The 25,149-nt window shown below is 45.0% G+C and overlaps 2 protein-coding genes across 8 annotated transcripts; one reads left to right on the forward strand and one right to left on the reverse strand.

Annotated features, from left to right (window-relative positions):
• Positions 1 to 2,321: 2,321 nt before the first annotated feature.
• Positions 2,322 to 11,396, reverse strand: tdrd15 (tudor domain containing 15). Its single transcript, XM_057822219.1, has 5 exons — positions 11,262 to 11,396; positions 10,770 to 10,839; positions 2,998 to 7,710; positions 2,827 to 2,930; positions 2,322 to 2,467 (listed from the first exon to the last, which is right to left on the reverse strand). Exons 2-5 carry the CDS (start codon positions 10,799 to 10,801, stop codon positions 2,454 to 2,456), a joined length of 4,863 nt encoding a protein of 1,620 aa, XP_057678202.1. The 5' UTR covers positions 10,802 to 10,839; positions 11,262 to 11,396; the 3' UTR covers positions 2,322 to 2,453.
• Positions 11,385 to 22,558, forward strand: rfx6 (regulatory factor X, 6). 7 transcript variants are annotated; one of them, XM_057822222.1, is made up of 22 exons: positions 11,385 to 11,470; positions 11,773 to 11,804; positions 11,873 to 11,992; positions 12,093 to 12,211; positions 12,901 to 13,051; positions 13,125 to 13,248; positions 13,789 to 13,850; positions 13,922 to 13,999; positions 14,070 to 14,097; positions 14,376 to 14,483; positions 14,638 to 14,715; positions 14,779 to 14,892; positions 16,199 to 16,248; positions 16,304 to 16,463; positions 16,970 to 17,278; positions 17,956 to 18,073; positions 20,443 to 20,565; positions 20,631 to 20,768; positions 20,838 to 21,051; positions 21,346 to 21,560; positions 21,965 to 22,096; positions 22,158 to 22,558. In XM_057822222.1, the coding sequence occupies exons 4-22, from the start codon at positions 12,094 to 12,096 to the stop codon at positions 22,301 to 22,303; spliced, it is 2,466 nt and encodes an 821-aa protein (XP_057678205.1). In that variant the 5' UTR covers positions 11,385 to 11,470; positions 11,773 to 11,804; positions 11,873 to 11,992; position 12,093; the 3' UTR covers positions 22,304 to 22,558. The 7 variants fall into 7 exon arrangements, with proteins under 7 accessions (XP_057678205.1, XP_057678204.1, XP_057678208.1 ...); XM_057822221.1 differs by having other exon boundaries at positions 11,432 to 11,470; positions 11,726 to 11,804; XM_057822225.1 differs by lacking the exon at positions 14,376 to 14,483 and having other exon boundaries at positions 11,432 to 11,470; positions 11,726 to 11,804; positions 16,970 to 17,096; positions 17,169 to 17,278.
• Positions 22,559 to 25,149: the final 2,591 nt, after the last annotated feature.

The following is a 25,149-nucleotide window of genomic DNA, read 5'->3' on the forward strand; positions in this document are numbered from 1 at the left end:
TTTCCGGTCTTTTAAAAAGGAGTAAATCTCTCTCTCTCTCGCTCTCTCAGTAACCAGCAGCATCCATCATAACGTGCACGCGCCTGTTAACGGTGCCCGGCGGCAGATGTGTCTTGAATTTCGTTCTGCTACGAGCGGCTGCCATAAAGTTACGAGGGAAAAACCTCGTTTTTGAACCTTTATGAATCGTAATCGAATCGTCACGTGTTGAATCGCGATGCATCCTATAATCGATTTTTTGGGGAACTCTTCTAATTCACAGCTAGTTTTTTTTTTTTTTTTTTCTGTAAAAAAGTAGTAATGCATTGATACTTTTGCACATTGGTTCATTTATTCTAAGAATATCAGTAAGCAATGTTTGACCTGTTTGTTGTGTTGTTTGAATCAATTTTATTTAGAAGTTCCATGTCATTTACTCCAAAGTACATTATGCGTCATCAGAATTGAAATGTAACAATTTTAATCTTTAAAAACAAATTGTCCTTGAGTTGAATGTTTCATTAAATGAAAAAATATAAACGTTTTTACATGACGTTTCTCTAACCCCCCCCCCCCCCCCCAAATAGTTCCTTTATTTAAACAAAGGTAACATTTTATTTTCAATTCAATCATTAAATATATGTGGCAGAAAACACACAAGGCTGAAAAAAGCACTTTCTGCTCTTTGAAATAAACTGCTGTATTTGAAGCCAAAACTGTTGTGTTTGATAGAACAATATGTCTATATGCTGCCATAGGAGATTCGTGGCGCAATAAGCCCCCATACTATTTTTAATTTGTTAGTTTTGCCCTGGAAACCCCCGTTTACAGACGTCGCGCAACCGCTTGTTTCAACCCAACTTTAAAAAGGTAGGTAATCGTATTTATTATTTGAAATCTGTCATTTTTAGCTTAGAATCGTTCATTGATGTCCAGTATTTAGTTTTAAAAAGAAAAAAACAACTCAGAAGTTATTCAATTGCATATTTTAAACTTTGAAACAAATGACGTCACAATGGATAAAATTGGTGTCCATAAATAGGTCATGGATATCTACCTCATAACCATGGCTTAATTGTTTTGTTTTTTGGTTATCATCGCATTTCCTCAGATATTTTAGAGGATAAATAATTGATCCAAACAAAGAAAAATTGAAAAACGTTTAAACAAATCTTGACTCCTTCTCGCCTGTGACTTTCGCATCGTGTTCCTTGCTATATTACCATGTTTAGCCCTGAAAGCAACACAAAGCCTGGCTTTGGCCATTCACAGCTGACTCTGTAATATATGCTACACTAAGTTTTTGGTTCAAAACAAGGGAAGTACACGATAATATCAATAAAATCTGTGCGTCTTCCATTATGCTCGCACCTCGACTTAGCGGAGTCGGGATCAGGACCGACAAACGCGAACCTGAATTACTAGCGTGCTAGCCGTGATCTTTTGGACCCGTGTTGCCGTTTGGATTGCTTATTATAGGATGTATTCGATAAATTAGATGCTTAAATTATAAAGCCTAGGTTGTAGGATTCCACTAGAAAAATTAAAATATTACGGTATTGGAATTTAACCCCTAAAATTCCCGTGGAAATGTTTTTTCTTTGCACAGATTAAAATTCCTCTCCCAGGCCCTCAGAGAGGCACTCTGGAGGAGGAAAAAAAAAAAAAAAAAAAAATTCATCTTTAACCCTTTATTGCCAAATGTATCACATTTGATACACCTAGAATTTCATGATTTTGAGTCATTCAGAATTTTGACATTTCTTTTTGGAAAAAATGATGGATGCAAGTCAACACAAGCATCTGCACGTCCCATGAGAAGAAAAACCGGATTTAGCTAGGGTTCTAGACATTAGAGCGCTTATTACACATATTCATTTTGACATTCTTTTTACAAATTTGAAAATAAGCTTTTTTCAAATTTTGGGATTTTCTAATTGCTTCATGTGTCAAGTCTTTAAGGGTTCAATTAAGTTTTGTTACATTTGTACTAGGATGGGTGTTCAAAACCTTGAAGTGAAAAACTTAAAGGACATTTCAAAGGTCTCAACAATGCCTATTTTTAACTGGCATGATTTGAACTACTTTTCAAGTGTCAAAAAATGCCCACCTGCTCAAAATATTTCTTCCATTAGAAAATAGGCTTTCCGATGATGAATCACACATGCAATGACAATTTTGAAATTGGTCGGTCTCGGAGCGGAACCGCAAGCCACCCGAGTGTTTTCCGCCGTGTATAAAGTAGAACATTTATTGACTTCTATTTGTCACAAAATAAATTGAATACAACTTTTTCCAGGTTTTCAATTTTTTTTTTTTTGTTAATGTTCCCTTTTGAGATCAATAAATCAATTGAAAGGGTTGAACTCAGACACTTTAATAACATGGTAGTGGGAAAACAACAAATTCCAGCTTCTTGACATCCAAACATCCACTCCTGGTACTGGTTCTGGTTCTGGTCCTGGCTGCTCACATCACAAAACAACACCTGACCCAAAGGAGACAAAATAACAGTCAAAACCTTTGGCTTGATTGCTGAATATCAACCCATGCTAACAACTAGCATTGCACCGATACCGAAAATATTTGCTATCACGGCCTGGTCATCGTCTCCCGCTAGACGTCCTATCCATTTGAAGCGGGAGGGTCGGTAGCCGACAAACCAAATGATTCTTTTCACTTTAATCCATTTCAATTAAAATTCGCAACAGAGGGACGACCGGACACCGTGCCATTTTATACGGCGGTCATCTCAGGGAGGTCCAATCACCTCAATATAGAGCATTTTATAAGAATGAGACCGGTATCGGCGCAACGCTGCCGCAAACGGCGGCTCAATTTTCCTACAACGCGCATCTCCCGACTCCGCCTCCACCGTCGAGTCCCCGCGAGCCCTTTCCTGTTGTTCTTCTGCGTCGGCGACGATCCGGCGGCAGCTCTGCATCTGAAATCTAAACACGTCGGACAAAAGTCAGGCTTTCCGACGAGTCGGCGGAAGAACGGACGACGACGGTTTACCTGAGGCCCAGAACGGCGTCCGTGTACTCCGCGTGTCCGGCGTCGACCAGCTCTTTAGCGACGTGAACGCCGTCCGCTAGAACGTCGACGCTCCAGCGTCCTTCGGACAGAAGACCTCGGAAGACCGCCTTGAGGTCGCGCTTCAAAACCTCCCGCAGGCACACGGCGGCTTCCGGGCTCCAGCGCCCGTCTTTCGCGGGCTTCACCCCGTTCAGGACACAGGGGCGCGAGGTATCGGGAAGATCCGGCAGATCTTTCGGAACTCTCCTCAAGTCGGAGCAGTCTCCGCGGGAAATTTTTTTACGGAAGCCGTCGTCGACCAGGTCGAGGACCGCCCCGGTCGAGTCGAGGCGTACGACTCTGGCGCGGCGCCAACTGTCCAGATCCGACCGGAATAAGCAGACGGTCCCGGGTGAGAGCAAACGCTCGGGAAGAAGCGGTAACTCGGACCGAGAGAGGTCCTCCAACATGGAGAATAGCGCGCGCCGGAGGGGCAGAGTGTCATCGAGAAGCAGCGAGAACTCCGACGGCGACGTCACGGAGGCGGCCGAAGCCGCGTACTCTTTGACGAGAGAGACGGGCGGCGAGGAGCCGGCGTCGTCGAGAAGCGGCGAGAACTCTGATGTCACGGCGGCGGCCATAGGCGCGTACTCTTTAATGACAGAGACGGGCGCCGAAACTAACGGCGGCGAGGAGCCCGCTTCTCCGAGAACTTCCTTATCACGGCTTTCCGGAGGCGGCGGGCTCGGCGGTCGCTCGCCCCGCGAGATCGACGGCGTGCCGGCAGAGTCCGGCTTCTTCCCGACCACAGATACTGACTTTTTCTTGTAAGTCTTACACCTTCTGTGCCTGATCTTGTTGGATGTCTTCGTTTTGCTTTTGAATGACTTGGCGGTCAAGTTTGTTAACGTGGTCTCAGCTATGACTTTCTGTGCAGGTTTTACACGGTCATCCGTTTCCTCTTGGTCTCGGAGTATCTCCAGGTCGACCGCCCAGGATGTTTCCGTCTTACGGACAAACTGAACGGCGAGCATTTTCCCCGCGACGGCGTCGCCGAAATCGCCGTCTCGGTAGCGATCCGAGTCCGCCAGCCGACACCGGATGGCGTACGCCGGCTGAGAAAGATAAGCCCGGGGCAGGGCGTAAAGGTTCTTCTTCTCGACGACGGCAGTGTTGCCGTAGTCCACGAAGGTGACCGCCAAGCGGGACTCTCTCTTGTAAGCCGTGACGACGGCGCGGTAGAGAGCGGCGTCTCGGTCGTAGCGCGCCAGCACCACTTGGTGGAGTCGCACGCAGAAAACGGGTCTCAAGAAACGTTCGGCCGTCGCGTTGATTTCTTGGTTGATTTTCAAGAGGGCGGCTTCGTCGTCCGAACGCTGCAGGAAAAATCGGTCGGCCGAGTCGACGTGGGAAACAAAACACGGCCAACAATCGCCTCGTTTCTCTTTCCTGTCGGGCAAAGACGGGGGAGGTTTCTGCGGCTTCGGTCTCACCTCGACCGGGCCCCCCTTGGCTTTAGCGGGAGTTTCTTTTTCGGCGGAGCCGGGTCCGGACGAAACTTTGCCAATGAGCCCCCGGAGCTCCCGGTTGATGTTCAGATCTCCGTCGAAGAGCACGACGTCAAAGGAACCGTCGGGATTCTCGTCGACGATGACTGCTCTGAGCTCTTTGTCGAGGACCGCTTTATCCAACCATTTCTTGGCTTCCGCGTCCAGATCTTTCCCAGACACGGAAGCCAGGCGGAATTTTGACGCTTGCGCGGGCACCGACAACAAACGGTGGCAGTGTCCGGGAATGGAGAGGACTCGCGACTTCTCACAAATCATGGCGTTTCCGTAATCTACGAAGAAGACGTCCAGGTGCAGCGGGGAAGGAGCGGAACGAACCAGGGCCCTGTACCAATTTCCGTCCGAGTATTTTGTCAAGCACAGTTTAGACGGAGAGTCTTCCGCGCAGGCTCGCTTCATTTTCCCGATTTGCTCGGAGATGCCGGTTTCCAGGTCTTTGACGGCGTCGGCGTTGCGCTTCAGTTGACAGTAGACGTCCCATTCGTTACTGACGTGAGTCACGTAGACTTCTACCTCGTCGTTTGGCGCCAGGTCAAAGGGCGAGTAGACAAACTCCCTCTCTTTGACTAGACTTTGCTCCAGCAGCTGGTCTAGGAAGCTCTGCCGGGTCAGGGCGTTGTGGAGCTCCACGAAATTCAACACGTCGCCGGCGTCGTCGTGCGACTGCGACACAATTTTACACCTCAGGTCGAGGGGGCCGTCGGCCACAAAACCTCTGAGACGGCCGCACAGCTGCTCGGCGGTTCCGAGCGGTTCCATCCGGTGAAGGAGGCTGCATCGGAAAGCTTGGGCTTCCGGTTCCAGGTGTTCCGGTATTATTCTCTGGACTCGGTCGAAGGTTACTTGAGCGCCGATACCGTAGTCCACCAAGAGCACCTCCACGCGGTCTTGTCGTTTCTCTCGGATGGAGGCTCGGTACCATCTGCTGTCTTGAGGCGGCTTAGCGACGCAACACAATTCTTGGCCTCGGAGCGGGACTGCACGCCACCTGTAATAATGCTGAATTTTGCTCATCAAATTCTCCAAATCTGGCACTTTGTCCAACAGCTGGCACCAAAAATCAGACAGGGAGTTGACGCGGGAGCACCGGACCGCCAACTCGCAATTCGGTCGGATATCCGGCGTCTTGAAGCCCAGAGGAGCGGAGGAGCGCTCTTCTTCACCTTTGTCCTTTTGCGGAATTTCTATTTCCGTCTTCTGGCCTCTCCCGTTTTGCCCCAAGGGCCGGAGCGGAACCCTGTTCCAGTATTCGGCTTGTTTGGCTTTCACCATGAGCTCGCCGACGTCGGAACCGCGGTCGCCTTCCGCCTCGTACAGATCGACCAGGCACTTGCGTTTGGCGATCCGCACGACGCGGACGAGCAGCGCTTTGTCGGACAGCGCCGCTCTGAAGAAGTCGGAATTGGAAGATGTCCAGACTTCGTCCGCGGGCACCACGTTAACTAGAGAACAAGGCAAGGCGAAGGCGGGAATGTCGGCAAATGTCTCGGGGATCTTCTTGATCAAGGCGGCGGGAGTTCTCTCCCGGTTGCCGAAGTCGATGAAGAGAACTTCGGCGCCGCGCTCCAGCTTGTCCGTGACCCGCGCCCTATAGAAGCGCATGTCTTTTTCGTACAACGCGCAGCAGAGCGCCCCGGGCTCGGGCTCTGGCAAAACGTCGTCTTCCGGCTTGGCGCCGGCAAAGTGCCGGGATATTTGGCTCATCATTTTCTGGAAGTCGTCATTTCGGCTTTGGCTTCGGATCCAGAAGTTTTCCGGATCCTGGGCGTATTCGAGGTAGCCCTCGAACACCGAGTGCTGCCGCAGCTTCTCTTCTTTCAGGGTTTTGACCATCTCCCGGCCGATGAGGGTCTCGCAGAAGACGGGGTTCACTCGGTCTTCCGGAGCGGAACGCGGCTGGTCTCGTTCCCGTACGGGCCGCGCTTTTTCTGCGACGTGTTTCTCCACGGCGCCGAATATGGTGATCAAGTAGAGGCGCCGCTCGACATCGAAAGCGTCGATCTTCACGTCCAAGACCCCGCCGAGCAAGCCCGCCTCCAGGAAGCTCAACTGCCGAGCGGTGACCTCCTCGTCCTTCAGGGAAGAAAGCGAGCACGGGAACGCGGCGACGGGCGCGGAGTGCAAATCGGGAGGCAAGCTGTGGACGTCGTCCACTTTGATCCATTCGAAGAATCCGTAATCCACCAACAAGACTCTTACCCGCGAGCTATCCGGGAGGAACTTTGCCAAGCCTCGGTACCATTTCCCGCTTCTGCTTTTTACCGAGCAGAGCGGACCCAAGTTCTTCTGCCGGAGAGATTTGCTCTGGCGCTCATTGACCGCGGCCAACGTCTTCGACAGGCCCCGAAGATCGGATTCCTGACTCGACATCTGACAGTAAAAGAGGCCCGCGTGAACGCCGGCCGTCACCCTGACGTTCGCCCGAGCGCCGCGGTTAAACCTGGGCTCGCGCAAAGACGGGATTTCCTGGTAGACGGACGAGGCACATTCGCTTCGCTCGTCGGCGAGCAGGTCGGGAAGGACGCCGTCGATTTGTTTGATCCGCGACTTGGAGAGCAACTTGAACAACAGACGGAAGGTGTCCTTGTCCACGTGCCTTCCCAAGCCGCGCCGGACCAGCTCGTCGTTGACGTCGGGCACGTCCAGCAGGAGGATCCCTATCGGCGAGAAGGCTTGGTGGTAGCCCGTGACCTTCTTCCCGATCTGGCCGGAAAGGAAGCCCGACACGTCGGAGGAGTCGGCCAGCGGCAGCACGTTAGCGAGGAATCCGCCCACCGTCTTGGGAGGCAGGTTTAAGAATTCCTCGGAACAGGACGATACGCGAGCCGCGTCCACGGTCAAGATGACGCCGCGGTCGACGAGGAACACCTCCGACTCGCCGTCATGGCGACGCCGCACCCTACCTCGGTACCAGACGGCCGCCTGGGCATCTTCCACCAGGCAATACTCGCCCACCTCCACCTCAGCTATGGTTTTGGCCGTGTACTGGATTTCCTGGTGCAGGATGACGTAGTCCAGCTCGCATACGGTGGAGGACTGACCCTGGAAGGAGATCAGAGTGTCTTCGGGGCTCCACTCCAGGTGGGTTATCTTAAGGTCCACTCTAGCGGGGGCACCGGGCCTGAATAGACCCCAATCCTGAGACCTGGAGATAAAGGCTTGGATTATTCATTTGTTTTTGACACAATAACCCTTTTTGTGCATTAGCTTTATTTTGGGGGGGCGGGGGGAGGGGAATGTTGTTTTAAGGGCACTTTCACATTAGACCAAGAGGACCAGGTACGGTTGGAGAGCTATTTCGCAACAACACTTACAATGGCGTACCGCAAGCAACACGTCACTTCCGCTCATTAATATTCATGACATTAGCTACTGTTGCTAAGTAGGGAAAAGCCACCGTTTGTCCCTAATAGGAAATTATTGGAAATCGTGTACGAAGGAGATGTTTACAGAGCTAAACCTACCAATTCTCTCCGAAACTGATGTGCCTGGTACCAAATTGACTGGCTAAGCTGTGGAAGAACATAAAAATGTTCAGTTAAAGAGATGGCTTTAGTGTCGAAGGCTGAAAAAGACGAAAAAACGAGCCGACCTAAGCATAGCTTTAGCTTTTTTTTAATCGACGTGACTGACAATGACATTCTGCTGTTTCAACAAGCTATCCTTTACCATCAGCCCTGTCTTTCTTATATATCCTCTGGTTGTCCTACGTCTCTTACCGTTCTTGGGGGTAATTTAGTTAGCTTTGTGTAGCGATCGCAAATGCTACTCAGTGACAGCCAACGAACACTTTTCATTTTTTCATTGATAACACATCTTAATTCTATAATTTATTTACACTTCGCCCTTACTGAAGTTGTTTTTTTATCTATATATATATAACATAAACGGTAACAGTGGCAGTCAGATACCATTGTAATTCTTTTCAGGTCATTCATTGTCAGACAGAAGCAGTACGGCACAACGTTACGCTAAAAAAAGAAGTTAAAAATATAAAAATGGCTTACCTCTTTGTCCTCTGAAAGACAATGCCAACCCAACATAATGTTTACTGCATATGAAACGTGAATGGATTCGCCGAGCTGGTGTTAAACTCTGCGCAAGTTGATTCGGTCTTCACATTTTTTCCTCCCGAGTTTTTGGCTTCCGGAAACGTAGGAAGAAAATATCCTTCATGTGTCGTAATGTCTACAGTTGTTTCTAGAAGTTCCAAAAAAGCAATGCGTGATCGGCATGTTCGTTTTTGAAAGATTACCGGAGAAAAGTAGCACTAATTACGTTGGGTCTGTGCGAGGGCGGGTCTATAATGTCCCACTTTGGCTTTACTTCCGCTTTACGATGTGACGTCACGGTCTAAAAATAGCCTGCGTGCGGTACGCCATTGACTTGTTGAAAAGGGTCACACCGCGCCAACCGAACTATCCCATCCCTGCAGAAAAAAAAAAAAAAAACAACAACGGAAAAACGGAGCCCCTGGTACAGGCGTTTGTTTCTTTTATACTGTAACAACGACAAGGAAGTCGCCGGCTTTGTCAGGTGTTTAATCCTTTATTTTAGAACTTGTGCAACACAACACGGATACCGTCCGTCGTAGGTGACGCCAACAACAACAGAACATAGTAAAAATATCCCGCCCCACTCTTCATCTTCATCTCACAGCATGCAAAACACAACCACCCCATTGGAAGCCAATTCTGTGTATCAAATGCAACTGCAGCACAATGACATTTGGCCACAGTCCATCGTCTGTCCTCTTAGCATTGTTGATTTTGAATAGCGCGCGCGTTGTACTCCCGCTTCCGAGGATGCACTGCGTGTAGTGTGACAGTTCCGCGCTGCGACGCTGCAGGTAAAGTAGCAAAAACGCACCCTGCTCCGGTTGCATTCACAAGCGAAGCAGAGTACCGTTAAAGCGGACGGAGACCCAGGAATTTTGAGCGGACCAAAGTTTGTTTGTTTGGTCCGAACTAGGGTTCGGTGCACGTTCACATTTACAAAACGAAGCGGGCAATCCGAGAAAAAGAACTCTGGTCCAAATAGTGCTAGTGTGAAAGGGCATCCTATCTTTCAACAAGGTATCTTTCTGTGAGATGAATTGACTTTACATTAAAACGGAGAATTTCGACATGGCAAAGCCACAATATATTTGATACAGTGCTGGGCAAAAGTACTATCTTCATTTATTTTGCTTGCAATGAAAAACACAAAAGAGAATGAGAAAAAAAAAAAAACATTATCATTTTACACAAAACTCAAAACACAAAAATGGCCCGGACAAGAGCATTGGCACCCTTTGAAAAATCATGTGATGCTTCTCTAATTTGTGACTTGTAATACACGTTTTTGGATATTTTAATTTAGAGGGTGTTTTGGGGTTTTTAAGGGTTCATTCCGACTTAAAACCGGGTTACATAGCCAGCGCAAGAACAGAACTCGTCCGTAAACCGGGCACTACCTGCATTTAAATGAGTGCTCAATAAAGGCTTCATTTAGAAATGACCACAATTGGTGTGAAAGTATTCATTTATCCCATGATATGAATTTCATGCCATATCACTCTTTGTTTGATGCAGTTAGCAATGACCAAATAGACGGTAAGTACGCTCGCACAATTGTGTGCTCTAACCACATGCGTTAAGGCAAAAGTGAAATTATGTTTGGTTCCAAATATTTTTGACATACAGTATTACTGAATATTCAGATATGGATGGCAGCAAACATCAGCTCTTTTCACTACCAATTTTTTAAAAGCGTAGCTTACAATGTTTCAGTGGTATAATGTCCAGTTTGTGAATACGACGGTGACTTTTGCGCGACAGCTCAATTTGAAGAAAATAGTGAATGGAAACATTGATCGCAATTCCATTTCTTTTTTCTAATATCGTTCAGCTCTATGCGGGGCGTTTATTTTTTTAAACATGCCGTCTGTTGCAAATGCCTTTTTAAAATACCTTACTACAGTTGTAAATGTTACACGGTCAAAAAAAAGCCTCTTTACGTATGTATTTATTTTTAAGAAAGCCCCTTTAGACAACTAAAATACGATAAAACCTTGAGACACGTGTCTTACTGTAGTTTTCTAGACATATGAGCTGTCATTTTGTCAATGTTTCACTTTGACTCTCAAGGAAAAATTGGAGCTACTATATGTAAACAATGGAAAAATATAGCCATAATATATAGGCAGGCCATGCAGTTTCTTACCGGAGAGGCTGATGATTCAACATTGACAGCATGTCTGCTGGTTTAGGGATGTTTATATTTCAACGGCAACCTATTAAAAACAGCAATGGAAAAATATTCAAATTAGAGAGAGACCGACATTGATTTCCAAGCATGCCTGCCACGGAGATGACCTCCGCCAAGGACAATCTGCACTACATTGTACACTTTCATTGACATCTTCAGTTCAGGAATACTTGTGACTTTTATTCACCCGCCATACTTTAGTAAAAAGATTCAGTTGCGTTACCGGGAGCGAAATTAAAAATTCCCGACATTTGAAAAAAAAAAAAAAAAAGTAACCCTTGACACTCTTGAATTAAAAGCTACTAGGTAGCGATTTCTATCAGCCACAGTTGCTAACTAGAGCTTCAAATCAAATTGCACCTACGTCTTTTACCTGTTTGTATGTTTTATTTGTCATTGAACATGCGCGACATAATAATTTCCCACGTTTTATGTCCGTTTTCTTACCTTTCGAGCGGTCACATGAGCTAATACGAACAAGTGGCTAGCAGAGGTAACGAGGATCACGGCGGCCTGTGTTGACGGAAGACGCCTTCCCATTGGTCAGCGACAATTTTGGAGTTGCGAAGAGGAACCAATCAGACACGGACGTACTAATGGTTGTTACCCGGTTATTTGGCCCCCCGGCGTGAACACCTTCGTTTAACTCCGTGACGGTAGGTATTAAAAGATACTTTTGCAAACACCGGGGAATTATAGCCACATAAAACCAGGTTAGTGTCATCATAAATGACGATATTTCAATGATACTAGCACAAACTGTCAATATAAAGTCTTCAAATTGTAGTTATTTAGGTTTAACGTGGACCAGTCAGCTACTTCCTGTGACCTTTTAGCTTCATTCCGCGTTTCTTTAGTTTTACAGTTATTTTGCTGCCGATAAAGGATTTTACTTATTTCTTAAATTTCAGGAATGATCATTTATTTTTCCTGCCTTAATTATTTCTCATTTTGAAAGCCACTGACAGGCAAAGAAATCCACACAAAATGGTGAGTCACATCATTAAGAATAAGCTGTGTACACAAGTTTAACCTTTGTTTGTTTTGGTGGGTTTCAGGTAGCAGCTGACTGCATGGAGGTGGAGGTGATGTGGGGGTGCTGCCGGCCGGTGTTGGGACGGACGGAGAGACAGATGGATGAGGCCTCCCTCCCCGGTTAATCATTAAGAAGCTCTTCTGTAAATATCATGTCCGCACACTCGGGCACCGCACAAAAGATGCTTCGGCGCTGACGCCACTTCTTCTTCTCCTTCTTTTTCAAATGTCCCCCGTGTTCAGCATGACCACGGCCATGAAACGCAGTCGTGAGATTTCAGCTGCCGACGGACTTTTTCCTTTCGGCGTTTTTGCCCAAAATGTGTGCGCTTCGCCAGAGGACGATTCTGCCATCAAATCAGGTAAAAACATTTAAAAAATCCGTATACAATTATTTTCATTGTCTCTCACGGCAAAAACCTGTACATTTTAGTTCAGAGAATGAGGCTTTAGGATGTTTTGCTTATTGTGAAATGAAATATACAACCAAGAAAATGATAGCCTACCTGTATTTTAACTCATTGTAAGCACAAAATGGCCGCGGGAGTACTTCAAATTCGAATTTCGAGTTTCGTTTGACGGAAAGAGACGAAAAACGGATTGGACCTAGCACCGTCGACGGCAGTCAAAGTTAGAAAGGGGGTCAAATTCATTGGAAAATCTTGACAAAAGGGAAAAATACTTTTGTTTTATAATTCAATGTCAAACAAAAACTAGTACAATAAAACGAAATAAACTTGAAATTTTTATCCTCATTTAACTAATTCTATTAGAAAAACGACACATTTTGTCTATATCGGAGACAAAAGTCAAACTGTAAAACGACATTTTTTTTCCATAAAATGTTTATCCCCTTTTTTATTAAAAACAATATATTTTGTTTCTTTTTTTTACGGCCAAATTTTTCCCCTTCATTGATTTTTTTTCCCCCCCTAAAATGGTGGGGAAAAAACTACTAGATTGGACGTCTATCGCACGTCTTGTCACGCGTTATCGGGACGCCGTATTGGCATCCACTCGGTCGCGCGGTGACGTTTTAACCAACTAACAGAGACGGAGGCCGGCCACGAAACGGCGTCCTCTGAGGAAGACCAAGACCCGGATGAAGACTCGAGTTCCAAAGCCGACCTGACCTCCCCCAGGAAAAACGTCAGCAAGATGAGCAAGGACAAGAAGAAACAGACGCTGCTCACGCTGCAGTGGTAAGCGCCTGCACGGCACGCTATCGTTTGTGACACTGACGATAAAGACGACGATTGTTCCGACCGGTGCCAGGTTGGAGGAGAACTACATCGTGTGCGAGGGCGTGTGTCTCCCTCGCTGCATTCTCTACGCTCACTACCTGGACTTCTGCCGGAAAGTCAAACTGGAGCCCGCCTGCGCCGCCACTTTTGGAAAAGTATTTTTTCATTTATCTTCATTCATCAGTCTTTCTCATATTTTACACACGAAGTGCCATCAAAATACAAACCTGGAGGGCAGCCCAGCTTGAGTAACATACACCTTTGGTATTGAACGAATTAACCGCCTGGCAGTCGGGGTGGCAGGACGAACGCAGGACGCTGCTACGATGCGGGCTGGGTGACTAACTATTGTACGCTGCATTTCCGCTAAGCAAATGTCACGCATTGTGAAGACGCGGTTGTCGTGATTTTGTTTCGTCGGCCCGAACCGATTATCGTCTCGTGTCCGGACGTGTTTTTAGCTCGTCATCGTCTTGAAAAAAAAAACGTTCCGCCCAAGAAACGTTTACGTCGACGAAAGCGACAAGGGTTGGTGAGCAAATCTCCCAAGAGTACGGCATCACCGATACCGATGACGTCATTATAGTGCCATATCGGCACCGTAGTATCAGTGTAACTCACATTTCTTCATAAAATCAGATCTTGAATGACCTTGCTGTCCACTTTGTCTTTTGTCCCCTATTTGAAACAATCAGACCATCCGACAGAAGTTCCCTCTCCTCACCACAAGGAGACTAGGAACCAGGGGACATTCCAAGTAAGCAGTTTTTTTTTGAATGCAAAAATGAAAGATTGCTACAGCGGTTATTAATTCTGACTATACGACAGGTATCATTACTATGGCATCGGCATCAAAGAGAGCAGCGCTTACTATCATTCCGTCTACTCTGGGAAAGGTTTGACCAGGTACTTGAAAGCATCCTAAAATTTCATACACCAACTGACCGAAACGTGTCATTTCTGCTTTTTTTGACAGATTTTCTGGAAGCAAGATGAAGAATGAGGTAGGAGGCTAGCGAGGAACGATCACGTTTCTATTGAGCTCCAATTTGTTCAGACTAACGCCTTTCGCCGTCAATGGCTGCCGATAAGTTTGAACTTATCGGTTGCCAGTGACGGCACTAGACGTCCAATGCATTTGAGGCGCTTCGAATGGATTGGACGTCATTTTAATTGACGGCAGAAGCATAAAAAGACATTGGTAGTCAAAGTCGATGCGTTGACATTCAAATTTATTCATGAGCAGTTTATGGATAACCTTAACCGTGGATGTCGCGCGCAGGGCGGCTTTACCAGGAAATACTCTCTCAGCTCCAAAACTGGAACGCTGCTCCCGGAATTCCCGAGCGCTCGGCACCTCCTCCTGCAGGGAAACGTCTCCAGGGAAAAGGTCATCGTGTCAAAAATGACATTCTATCGTCACGTTTTGATCATAAGAATACGGCGCTATCACCCAAACAGATGTTAGCTAGGCTAGTTTTAGTGTCTTTAAAACCGCGACGTTCCTGCTAGGACTGCAGTATTACTAATATTTCTGATTGCAGATGGACACGCTGATCATGATGTACAAAACGCACTGTCAGTGCATCCTGGACAACGCCATCAACGTCAACTTTGACGAGGTGACGCCCCTCGCCTCGGCGGCGGCGGTCCTGCGCCGCTAACTTCTTGTGACGCCGTTCCAGATCCAGAACTTCCTGCTTCACTTCTGGCAGGGCATGCCGGACCACCTGCTGCCCCTGCTTGACAACCCTTTGCTGGTGGACATCTTGTGCGTGTGCGACTCCATTTTGTATAAGGTAAGACACGAGCCAGCGGGCCGCGATAACGGGAAGTCGAGTCGAGTGCGTGATTTACCATATTGGCCCGAAGATAAGACGGCCCTGATTATAAGACGACCCCCTCTTTTTCAAGACTCAAGTTTAAAAAAAAGACCTTTTGAACACCAAATTCATTTTTATACAGAAAATAATTACAGTACATCTGAAACAAATGATTATAACAACATATTTGAGAGAAAAAGCATGTTATTTTGCCTCATTCAGATCTGAACGTTTAAATATGCAAACTAAAGTGCAATCACATTTGTATATGAATGGCTTCTGGTTTTTGAAATGTAAATAAACCAAACAACAAAATTGCAATAACTGCATTAACCATCAAAGTGAGGTTTAACTGTAACTGTAGTCTTGAAACAAATCTGAATAAGGAAAAACACTGCAATAAAATAATGCAAACTGGTTAAACTTGAGAGTAGCTGAAATCTGTCATGACAGAAAATCGCTTCAATGATATCTGGCGCCATCTAGTGAATCGTGAATGGGTATAATGTCTAGACGGGAACATAAGACGACCCGCACTTTTTCAGTCTTATTTCAATGCAAAAAACACCGTCTTATATTTGGGCCAATACGGTACTTTCGCGGACCGCACAAAACGACGCGTCGGGTCAGATCTGGCCCCAGGGCTGCCAGTTTAACATCTGTCCTGTAGCTCGGCGGTGCCTGACGGGTCGCTTATTATAACAGGTCCGGTTTATTATCATTTCTGTACATGCTCGATAACAATCCAAACAATGGTGGCAATCATAGAACTAATTACCGGTAGCTTCATTGGTTCGAAAGAATTTCGAGTCTAATCGCTGTACAAATGAGGGGGTGCATTTTTCGGCACATCGCCGGCTCGCTGTGGTGTCCGCTGTTACATGGGTCGATCCGCCACCTCCGTTTCAAAATGGATTGGACGTCTAGCGGCGTCCGTCGGTGGCAGCTAATGAGTTAACAAGGAAGTGACCCAAAACCAAACGGAAAGAATTGACAGGAAGCAGTCCAGAAGTCGGTAGGAAATGACCAAAATTGAGAGGAAGTACCCGTAACTATCTTAAAATGACATGGGAGTGACACAAAACTGCCGGCCATTGACAACGATGGACGTCCAATTCACTTATACTGGAAGGACTGCTTACGTTGATTCCAATTCAAATGGGGCGGATGTCATATTTGGCCAAAAACAAATAGCCGGGCCTACATGAGATGGGGTTGCCCGCTAACCAACCAAAATGAGTTTGACGCCCCTGCTTTAGGTGCTTTTGTCTTGTTTGTTCAGGTTTTGACTGATGTTCTCATTCCCGCCACCATGCAAGAGATGCCCGACAGGTGAGCAAACATTTTGACCATAGGCGCAGGCATTTGCTAACTTGACACTCGGCAGTCTGCTGGCGGATATCCGTTGCTTCGCCAAGCACTGGGAGCTGTGGCTGGCCTCCTCCCTGGACAATCTCCCGCAATGCCTGGCGGCCAAAAAGCTCCCCATCGCGCGCCGCTTCGTGTCCTCCCTCAAGCGGCAGACGTCCTTCTTGCACCTGGCGCAGGTAACGTGACGGCCTCCGCCGAGGTTTGTCTTTCACGTTCCGAACAAGATAAGAATCTACCTTCCTAAAAAGGTTCCGCGCCACCGTGTATGCACTAGTGTTGCCCCGATAAGTACGCGTTCTGATACGGCATTAAAACAAGCGGAAGGTACGAACGTGCCGATACTGCACAATACGGTATGTACTCTTCGAGATCTAGGTTCCGGTCACCGTCAGCTGTTAATATCAGTAAGTTTATCGCTAGTAGACGTCCGATCCATTATAACTGCGAGGGTGGCAGCGAATAAATGTTGGTTGATTTGTCGCCACCCCTCCCACTTGAAATGCATCGGACGTCTAGCGCCATCGGTGGCAGATGACTGGTTAAAGTGGTGCCTGTCATAGCAATGACTTAGCATTCAAGTGAGCGTGCTTTGGTTTAGTATAGTTTAGCGTTCAGATCTGCCACGTAACAAATGGCCGACAGTGGCTAACCACTGGCTAACCGGCCGGGCCGTTGTTCGCAGATCGCCCGTCCGGCGCTGTTCGACCAAAGCGTGGTGAGCGACATGGTGAGCGACATGGACGACGTGGACCTGAACGGCATCGGCCTGCGCTCGCCGCTCGGCGCGGCCGCCGACCCGTACTCCGACCGTGAGCGGCCGTTCGACGTCGTCCGCGGCGGCGGCTCGGTTTGCCCTACCGCCTCCGCGCTTTTTCCCGCAGGCGAGGCGGCGGCCGTCTTCCGGGAGCTGAAGGAACTTCTGAGGAAGAACGCGACGGTGGAGTCCTTCGTCGAGTGGCTGGACACTGTCGTCGAGCGCAAAGTCATCCAGGTCTTTGTCTTGACACCCAATCAGTTTTTAGTGTGAGAGACCTTTATTTTTTGGTTTTTGGTATGTGGCTTTTTTTCTTTCCGGTGAGGTGCTTTTTTGTATTTATAGAGACTTTTTTTTTTTTGCAACAAGTTTTTACATTTTTTAATTGTGCATGTTTTTCAGGAGATGTTTTTGCTGTGTGTTACTTGTATTGCATGTGAGTTTTTGGTAGTATCAAGTTTTTGAGCATGTCCTGTTTAGGGTTTGAGAGTTTTGGGTCAGTTTTACCATTACAAACTACAATCTTTCAGTGTTTTTTTTTTTTTTTTTGCAATGTGTGAGATTTTGGGGTGTATGACAGTTTTTTTTTTATTTTGTAATTTATTTTTAGTACATGTATGTTGTAGCCTATTTGGTATGTTTGTGTTTTATGTGAATGAATATGTTTGAGAAAAGGTTTTGGTGTGTTTTTTTTTAGATTGTGTTTTCCAGGAGTATATTTTTTATTGTGTTTTTGATCATATTCCTGGGGAGTCTTTTTTTTTTTTTTTTTTTTGCATGAGAATGAAAAAATCTGTGTTTTTGTCATGTGTACGTTTTTTGGTGAGAGTCTTTTTATGAGAGAGGTTGACATGATTTTCTTGCCAACACTGTGGGCAAAGACTCTTATTAGTTTTTTGGGTTTTTTCTGTCAGGCCAGCAAGCAGAGTGGTCGCTCGCTGAAGAAACGAGCCCAGGACTTCCTGCTACGCTGGAGCTTCTTGGGCGCCCGAGTCATGCACAACCTGACGCTTAACAACGCCGCCAGCTTTGGTGAGAAGCCGCGTGCAAGATGGCGGCCGCGGCTTCCATCTTTCTGTTTTGTGCCCGTGCACTTCTTCACACCGACAATGGAGCCATAAATAGTAATCATTACACAGTCTTATCCGGAGGCGCTGGCTCTTCAAACACAGTCGACATTTTCTTCTCTGTCCAGCAGTTTTTGGTATGGAATCGACTCATTGACGGCGATAGATATCCAATCCGTTTTGGACTAGCCCCTCCCGGTCCAAATGGATTGGGCGTCAATGGCGTGGGAGACGGATGATTTTTTGTCGGAAACTATGTAGGCTCCGGGTTACGAACGAATAACGTTCCTACGCTGGCGACGTCATCTGAATTTCCGCGTAAATTGAAATGAATGCTTTATCTACCCCTAAATCAACAAAAAGAAAAGACTGGAGACAAAATGGCAGATGAGACTCCGGCGTCATAAAGTCGGGTACATCGTCACATGAGACTTCATTTCTGTATAATTTTTTTTCCCTATATGGTAATGGGTTTAAATGTATTCTTTCTTGTTCACCAAAATATACATGGTGGAAAACACTCAGGTGACCAAAAGTTTCACTCTGAGACCCCCAGTTTGGCCCAAATTTCAAAATTGTCCTATATGCGTGTGTGATACATCATTGGAAAGCTTAAAATTAGGGCTGTCAAAATTATCACGTTAACGGGCGGTAGTTAATTTTTTAAAATTAATCACGTTAAAATATTTGACGCAATTAATGCACATGCCCTGCTCAAACAAATTAAAATGACAGCAGTGTAATGTCCGCTTGTTACTTGTTTTTTGGTGTTTGGCGCCGTCTGCTGGCGCTTGGGCCCAAATGATTTTATGGGTTTTCAGCACAATGAGTGAGCATGGTGTAATTACTGACATCAACAATGGCGAGCTACTAGTTTATTTTTTGATTGACAATTTTACAAATTTTAATAAAACGAAAACATTAAGAGGGATTCTGATATAAAATTTCGTTAACTTGTACTAACATTTATCTTTTAAGAACTACAAGTCTTTCTATCCATGGATCGCTTTAAGAGAATGTTAATAATGTTAATGCCATCTTGTTGATTTATTGTTATAATAAACAAATACAGTACTTGTGTACTGTATGTTAAATGTATATATCCATCTTGTGTCTTAACTTTCCATTCCAACAATAATTTACAGAAAAATATGGCATATTTTAAAGATGATTTGAATTGCCATTAATTACGATTAATTTTTAAGCTGTAATTAACTCGATTAAAAATTGTAATTGTTTGACAGCCCTACTTAAAATCTAAATTTTCTGGGGAAATAAACATTTTGAACAGGAGGGCATTTTTATTTATTTATTTATTTTTAGACAGCAAAACCCTATCTGGAGGCGAGAGCATGAAAGAGCAGAATTAAAGATGCCACGACTTTAACGAGATATTATCGCGTACGTACCTCGTTTCAATCCAAAAACTCCATATAGCACGTATCATCGAGTGTCAAGACACAGATGTGAATGGCCGCAGCTGGATTTTTTGGGGAGTTTATGGCTGAAACATGGTAATATAACAAGAGTCGCGATGCAGAAATCGCAGACATCGAGGAGATATTTTTCAAATATTTACCCTTTTAAACTTTTTTTTTTCCCCCCCAAATTTTATTTGTTTGGATCGATTATTTATCATCTTTTTTTTTCATTGTGACGTAATTTGGTTAAAATATGCGAGTGAATAATTTTTTTTTTTTTTTTTTTTTTTTTAATGAAATATTAGACATCAATGAATGATTCTAAGCTAAAAATGACAGACATTTTCAATAATAAATATAATTACCTTGTTTTCATGGCTGGGTTGAAACAAAAACGGTTGTGCGACGTCTGTAAATGGGGGTTTCCAGGGTAAAACGGACAAATTCAAAATAGTTCGGGGGCTTCATGCGCCATGAATCTGCTATGGCAGCATATAGACATATTGTTCTATCAAACACAACAGTTCTTTTGGCTTAAAATACAGCAGTTGCTTTGAAAGACAAGTGCAAGAGCAGAAACTGCTTTTTCAGTCTTGTCTGTGTTTTCTGCCATATGTATAAATCATTATTTCAGACTGTGTCGATTTAGTTTTATAACCATTTTTCATAGTTGTACTTTTTATGAATTGGAATTGCATTATTTTGTCATTTCCTTTTGAATGTTGTTATTTTTCACTTTTTATGACCTATTTTACACCATAATGTTATCATTTTAATTGGAAAAGTAATATTTTGACTTTTTTATGAATTGATATGAAATTAATATTTTGATTTTTTTATTTATTTTTTTTACTTTGTAATACATGTGAATCATTTGACAAAGGAACGTGCGTGTGTGTGTGTGTGTGTGTAGGCTCCTTCCATCTAATCCGCATGCTTCTGGATGAGTACATTTTGCTAGCGCTGGAGACGCAGTTCAACAACGACAAAGAGCGAGAGCTGCAGAATCTCCTGGACAAACATATGAAAAAAGCCGGTAGGTGAGGGGGGGAAATGGCTCATTTTATTCCGTCTGAATAAAATCCACTTTTGAGCCGTCAGGTGCCAGTAAAGCGGCCTTTTCCGCGTCTCCCAGTTCCTGCTTCCTAGCCAATCGCAACAAGGCCGCGGTCGACCCGTCGGTGAAGAGCGAGTCCTCGGGACGGCGAGAGGTGGAGACGGGCGATTCCGCGGGCTCCGGTAATATCGCCGCCGCGCTCCGCTTTGGAAAAACCCGATGTACGGATTCTTCCGATGTTGTCGTTACAGGCGGCGGCGGCGGTGACTTTTGCGCTTCCGTCATGACGCCGCCGGTTTCCCCGGCGGAGCTGGCGCACCGAGGCTCCGTCATCAACCAGGGGCCCCGGGCCCCGACTAGTTTCTCCTCGTCCTCTTCCTACCAGCCCGATCTCTTCCAGGAGACCTTATACCCGTGCTCGCCGTACTTCCCGACGCCATCCTCCGCCTACCAGCCTGCGCTGAGGTAGACCTGACAATATTTATTTACAGTTTTTTTTTTTTAAATACATATACAGTATACTTTTTAATGATAATCTTTTAGGGCTGACATTTACAGGGTTTTTTTCCCCTTTTTTTTTTTTCAAAGAAATATTTAATTTTAGGAATTATTTTTCTTTTGATAAAATTTTCAGATAATTTAGAGCTGATCATATATGATGTATTTTTTTTTCCTTTGCCTCAATTTAAAAAAATATGATCGGGGTTACATTGTCATATGGTCGTTGATAAGACGTTGTGGTATTTTTTGCCCGCGCAGGTCCGAGGCGGACGGCGCCTTTTCGTCTCCGTCCGCCTACCAGCTGTGCCGTTACGCCGCCCCCGAGGAGCGGCGTCCGCCGTCCGCCAAGGACGTCTTCTACGCCGAAGCCCATCCCTTCTCGCAGGCTCCGATTCTGGACGCCGCCGACGGATTTTCCTTTGAACACGAGCGCGGGGGCGAGGGACAAACGTTTTCTGCTGCTGGACAAAGCGGTAAGCGCGAGGAAAAACACTGACTCGCTTACTTTTTTAAATCATTAAAATCTTGTCTTCCATTTTTTATTTTAAGATGAGTACTTTACAGAAACCCAAAAACATATGGACTTTAATACCACAATAAATAAGTTGTATGAACCCCTGATGCCAGTACATTCACTGCACATCAAAAAGCCTTGGGGGTATAAGTACATAAATTGTCATTAAAAAAAAACAAATATAAAACAAAAACGTATTGAAAAATACAGATGAAAATGGGGAAAATCCGCAATTAAAAAAAATCATAATAAAACTACAAAGGAGGAATTCATTCACAAATCCTTTATTTGAGAAATTTTAAAAAATGCATACTTTTTAAAATGGTTGGAAAAAAATGTTCTTTTTGGGTTTTTTTGCCTTAGCCTACTTCGGAAACGTGGCCTACGCGACAGATGAGCGCTCGCCGTACTCGGACGTGCGCGACCCATTGGACATCCTGGACAGACCCGGCAGGAAAAGCGGTACCTTCTTCAGCGACGTCCAACACGCGGCTGGTCAGACTCTCCCGCCGAACCGCCTTCCCGCGTTCTAGTACGTCAACGTGCGGTCCGGCAGGTTCGTCCGCCTGCATGTATGGCGGCGGCGGCGGCTCGTCTTGGCCGTTCTCGCCGCGGGACGCTTCGCCCTGCCGGCGGCGGGACAACGTTTCTTCGCTGCCTCCCATCCACACCGTCTTCACGGGCGCCCCGGGGGTTCCGTGACGCTCGGAGGTAGGCCGGGCGTACGCGACATTTTGACTTTTTGGCGGTGGGCCTTTCAAAATAAAGGTCAAGTTTTGGCAGACTGGCTGGAAGCACCTAAACCAAGCAGTAGATGCGCTTGGAAATAGAATAAAATCATGATGATGATGACTTCAGATTTTTAATAGATGTCATATTTGTCCATAAAATTGCTTTTTTTTTTGAATTCTAAGAATTTTGTAATACTAATTCATAAAATGGCATTGAAACATGATCATTCACTGGCACTGAAACATTTCAATTTCTTCAAAAATTAAAATGCAGACATTTTCTTGAACCATTTTGATTTTTTTGTTTTGTTTTTTTAAATGGCATATGAATACTGTATGACCCTCCCAGTCTAAATGGATTGGATGTCAATGGCACCGGAATTGAAATTGATATTATAATGTTTTTTCTTCTAAAAAATTAGATATTTTTGGCAATTTTAGTCGTGCTTTTATTTATTTTTAAATAGCTGTGCAAAACAATCACTTGTTTCACCTTTCCAAATGGATTGAACATTGTCGATGAGGTTACATACAAACTAAAAAGTAAAAATAAAAAAGGAAATGATTGCATTTTCACATCAACACTTTGAGTGACTCAAATTGTTACCGCGCAAAAGCACAGCTTGAAAATTGAATCCGCTATTAGTGCAATTTGACATTTTCTCTGTATTTTTTCCTAACTCTGAACTGCATCGACGAAGCCAAATAATCTTATCGTCTTTGGAGGCGACAGATGGTGGCGCGTGCGTTACATCTCAAAGTACTTTTATTTCCACGGTCAACAACGGCCGCGATTGGCCGGCGTGAAAACAACAGAAGGCCCAAGACAAACTTTGGGACAATGTTTAACCGCAAAATGGCCGCAGCTCTCGCTTCGGCGCCGTCGACGATGACGAACGTCCAATCGTGCGGCTCTTTTCATCCTTTAAATGAAGTCTTGTTAAAAACGAAACAAAACAAAAAAACGAATTTGATTTTTTAATGTGGTCAAATGTATATAAAAATGGCTATTGTTGGCTTTGGGTTGCAAGACTAAATGTAAATTCATTGGTTATTTAATCTTTTTTTATTTGGAGGGGATAAAAAGGTGAAATGTTGGTCAAGATATTGAAGTTTACAACTGCTGCTCTTTGCCACCAGGGGTCGTCAAAGTGCTATTCCCATCCGTCAGTTCGTCAGGAACGCTCCTCTCATCTAAAACTGGCTTCTCCAAACTATTGCACATAGGGCCGTGGGCAGTTGGTGCAGGATTTCATTCCAACAAAACAAGACCACACCTTTTCACCAATTTGGTGCCATCAGTTGATTGCGGTCAGGTGCTGCAGAAACCTCATAAGTACACACATAACATAACTGTATGCGCTCGATCGGTAGGAACAAAAGCCAGGACGTGCCACGGCCCTTGAGGACCGGTTTGGATCTAAATGTCTCCAATAACCCTTTCGGTGCCATTGACGGGAATAGCTTTCCAATCGTTCCTCTGTAAGTAGACGTCCAATCAGTTTGAAGTGGGGAGGGGGACAGCGAGCGAACGAACGTACGTACGTGGCCTGCGCTAATGCAAAAACAAATGTGTAACGGCGTATCGACCGTCGCGTATCTTATCCGGATACGACATTTGGGCACACGTCGACTCGGGCCCTCCCGGTTCTAACGAGTTGGACGATAGGGAAAAGAAAAGTACTTCAAGGTTGCAAAGTGAGAAATCGTTCAAAGAAGAAAAGTAACACGTGGCTCGCTCATCGACTGATTTCAAGAAAGTCAACTTGGCCTTCATGAAACTCATTAACATGACTTTTCCTCCCTTATTGCAGCTTTTTTTCCAAATGATTCATTTTTACTTTTGAAGTTACTGCTGATAGCAATCAAAATAACAAAAGCTCATCATCGTACTACAGTAATTCATTTTTTTTTCCCATTCACTTCCAGCCTTCCGATTGAAATTGGATTGCTGTCAGTGGCGCAAAATATCTTCATGGCAAGGGCGTAGCTTTGCATAGGGACGGTAGGGACATAACACTAGCAACTTTTCAGGGTGTTCATATTATCCCCAACAACTTTTAAGCAACCTTACAGGTATTTGCATTATATAATGACTTCAGTTACTGTATATAGGTCATTTCTTCCTATCTATCCTTCCCATCTTCCTATATGTTGTAAGGATAGAATTGATCCTACCATTATAAAGTGAATTGCAGTACTTTTGTTATGTTCAGACTTACACTGACCCCTTTTCACTCGCTGAATGTGCCAGTCCATTTTTTTCCCCTACAACGCACGTTTGATTGGCTGATGAATTGTACACACACACCCATTCACAGCCCGACAGAAATACAACATGCCGCCTTCCCCGCCCCCCTCTAAAGACGAGGGCTATTAGAAGTTTTTTTTTCTGCCAGCTGCAGCCACTGTTTGTCATTTAAAAAGACGTCAATGTTGTGGAGGTGTGGAACACTCACTAATTTCGCTACTGCTACAGCACTTCAAGTCGATTTTACCCGGAAATTTCTTGAAATAAAAACAGCTAGCTGAAAATTATTCTTTAAAAAAAATGTGTTCGTCAGAAATGTTCTTCATTCAAGAATATTGTTCAAAACATAATTTGAAAGAATTTTTTTCTTGATTTAGGTGAAAAATGAAACACTTTTAGATGTATGGGCTCAATACAAACTAATAGTAATATTTACTTAAAGTAAGTGGAAGAATCTGACGCATTAATCTGTTAATTAGCCTTTAACACTCAAATAAAGATGGAGAAAATTATTTGACTAAATTGAACAAAAATGATCAGATTAAGATGTTATAAATTTGCAGTGT

The sequence above is a fragment of the Corythoichthys intestinalis genome, chromosome 19 (assembly GCF_030265065.1).
Source record: "Corythoichthys intestinalis isolate RoL2023-P3 chromosome 19, ASM3026506v1, whole genome shotgun sequence".
Classification (NCBI taxonomy): domain Eukaryota; kingdom Metazoa; phylum Chordata; class Actinopteri; order Syngnathiformes; family Syngnathidae; genus Corythoichthys; species Corythoichthys intestinalis.

What these genes read in the sequence shown, in the direction of transcription:
- rfx6 (XM_057822220.1), top strand. Translation starts at nt 12,076, where the DNA reads ATGTCCCCCGTGTTCAGCATGACCACGGCCATGAAACGCAGTCGTGAG. An exon ending in CGATTCTGCCATCAAATCAG is followed by an intron (nt 12,212 to 12,900) that starts GTAAAAACATTT and finishes ACCAACTAACAG; the next exon opens with AGACGGAGGCCGGCCACGAA. An exon ending in TAACAACGCCGCCAGCTTTG is followed by an intron (nt 18,074 to 20,442) that starts GTGAGAAGCCGC and finishes GTGTGTGTGTAG; the next exon opens with GCTCCTTCCATCTAATCCGC.
- tdrd15 (XM_057822219.1), bottom strand. Translation starts at nt 10,801, where the DNA reads ATGCTGTCAATGTTGAATCATCAGCCTCTCCG. An exon ending in TTGAATCATCAGCCTCTCCG is followed by an intron (nt 7,711 to 10,769) that starts GTAAGAAACTGC and finishes CTTTATCTCCAG; the next exon opens with GTCTCAGGATTGGGGTCTAT. An exon ending in GACGCCGTTCTGGGCCTCAG is followed by an intron (nt 2,931 to 2,997) that starts GTAAACCGTCGT and finishes CGACGTGTTTAG; the next exon opens with ATTTCAGATGCAGAGCTGCC.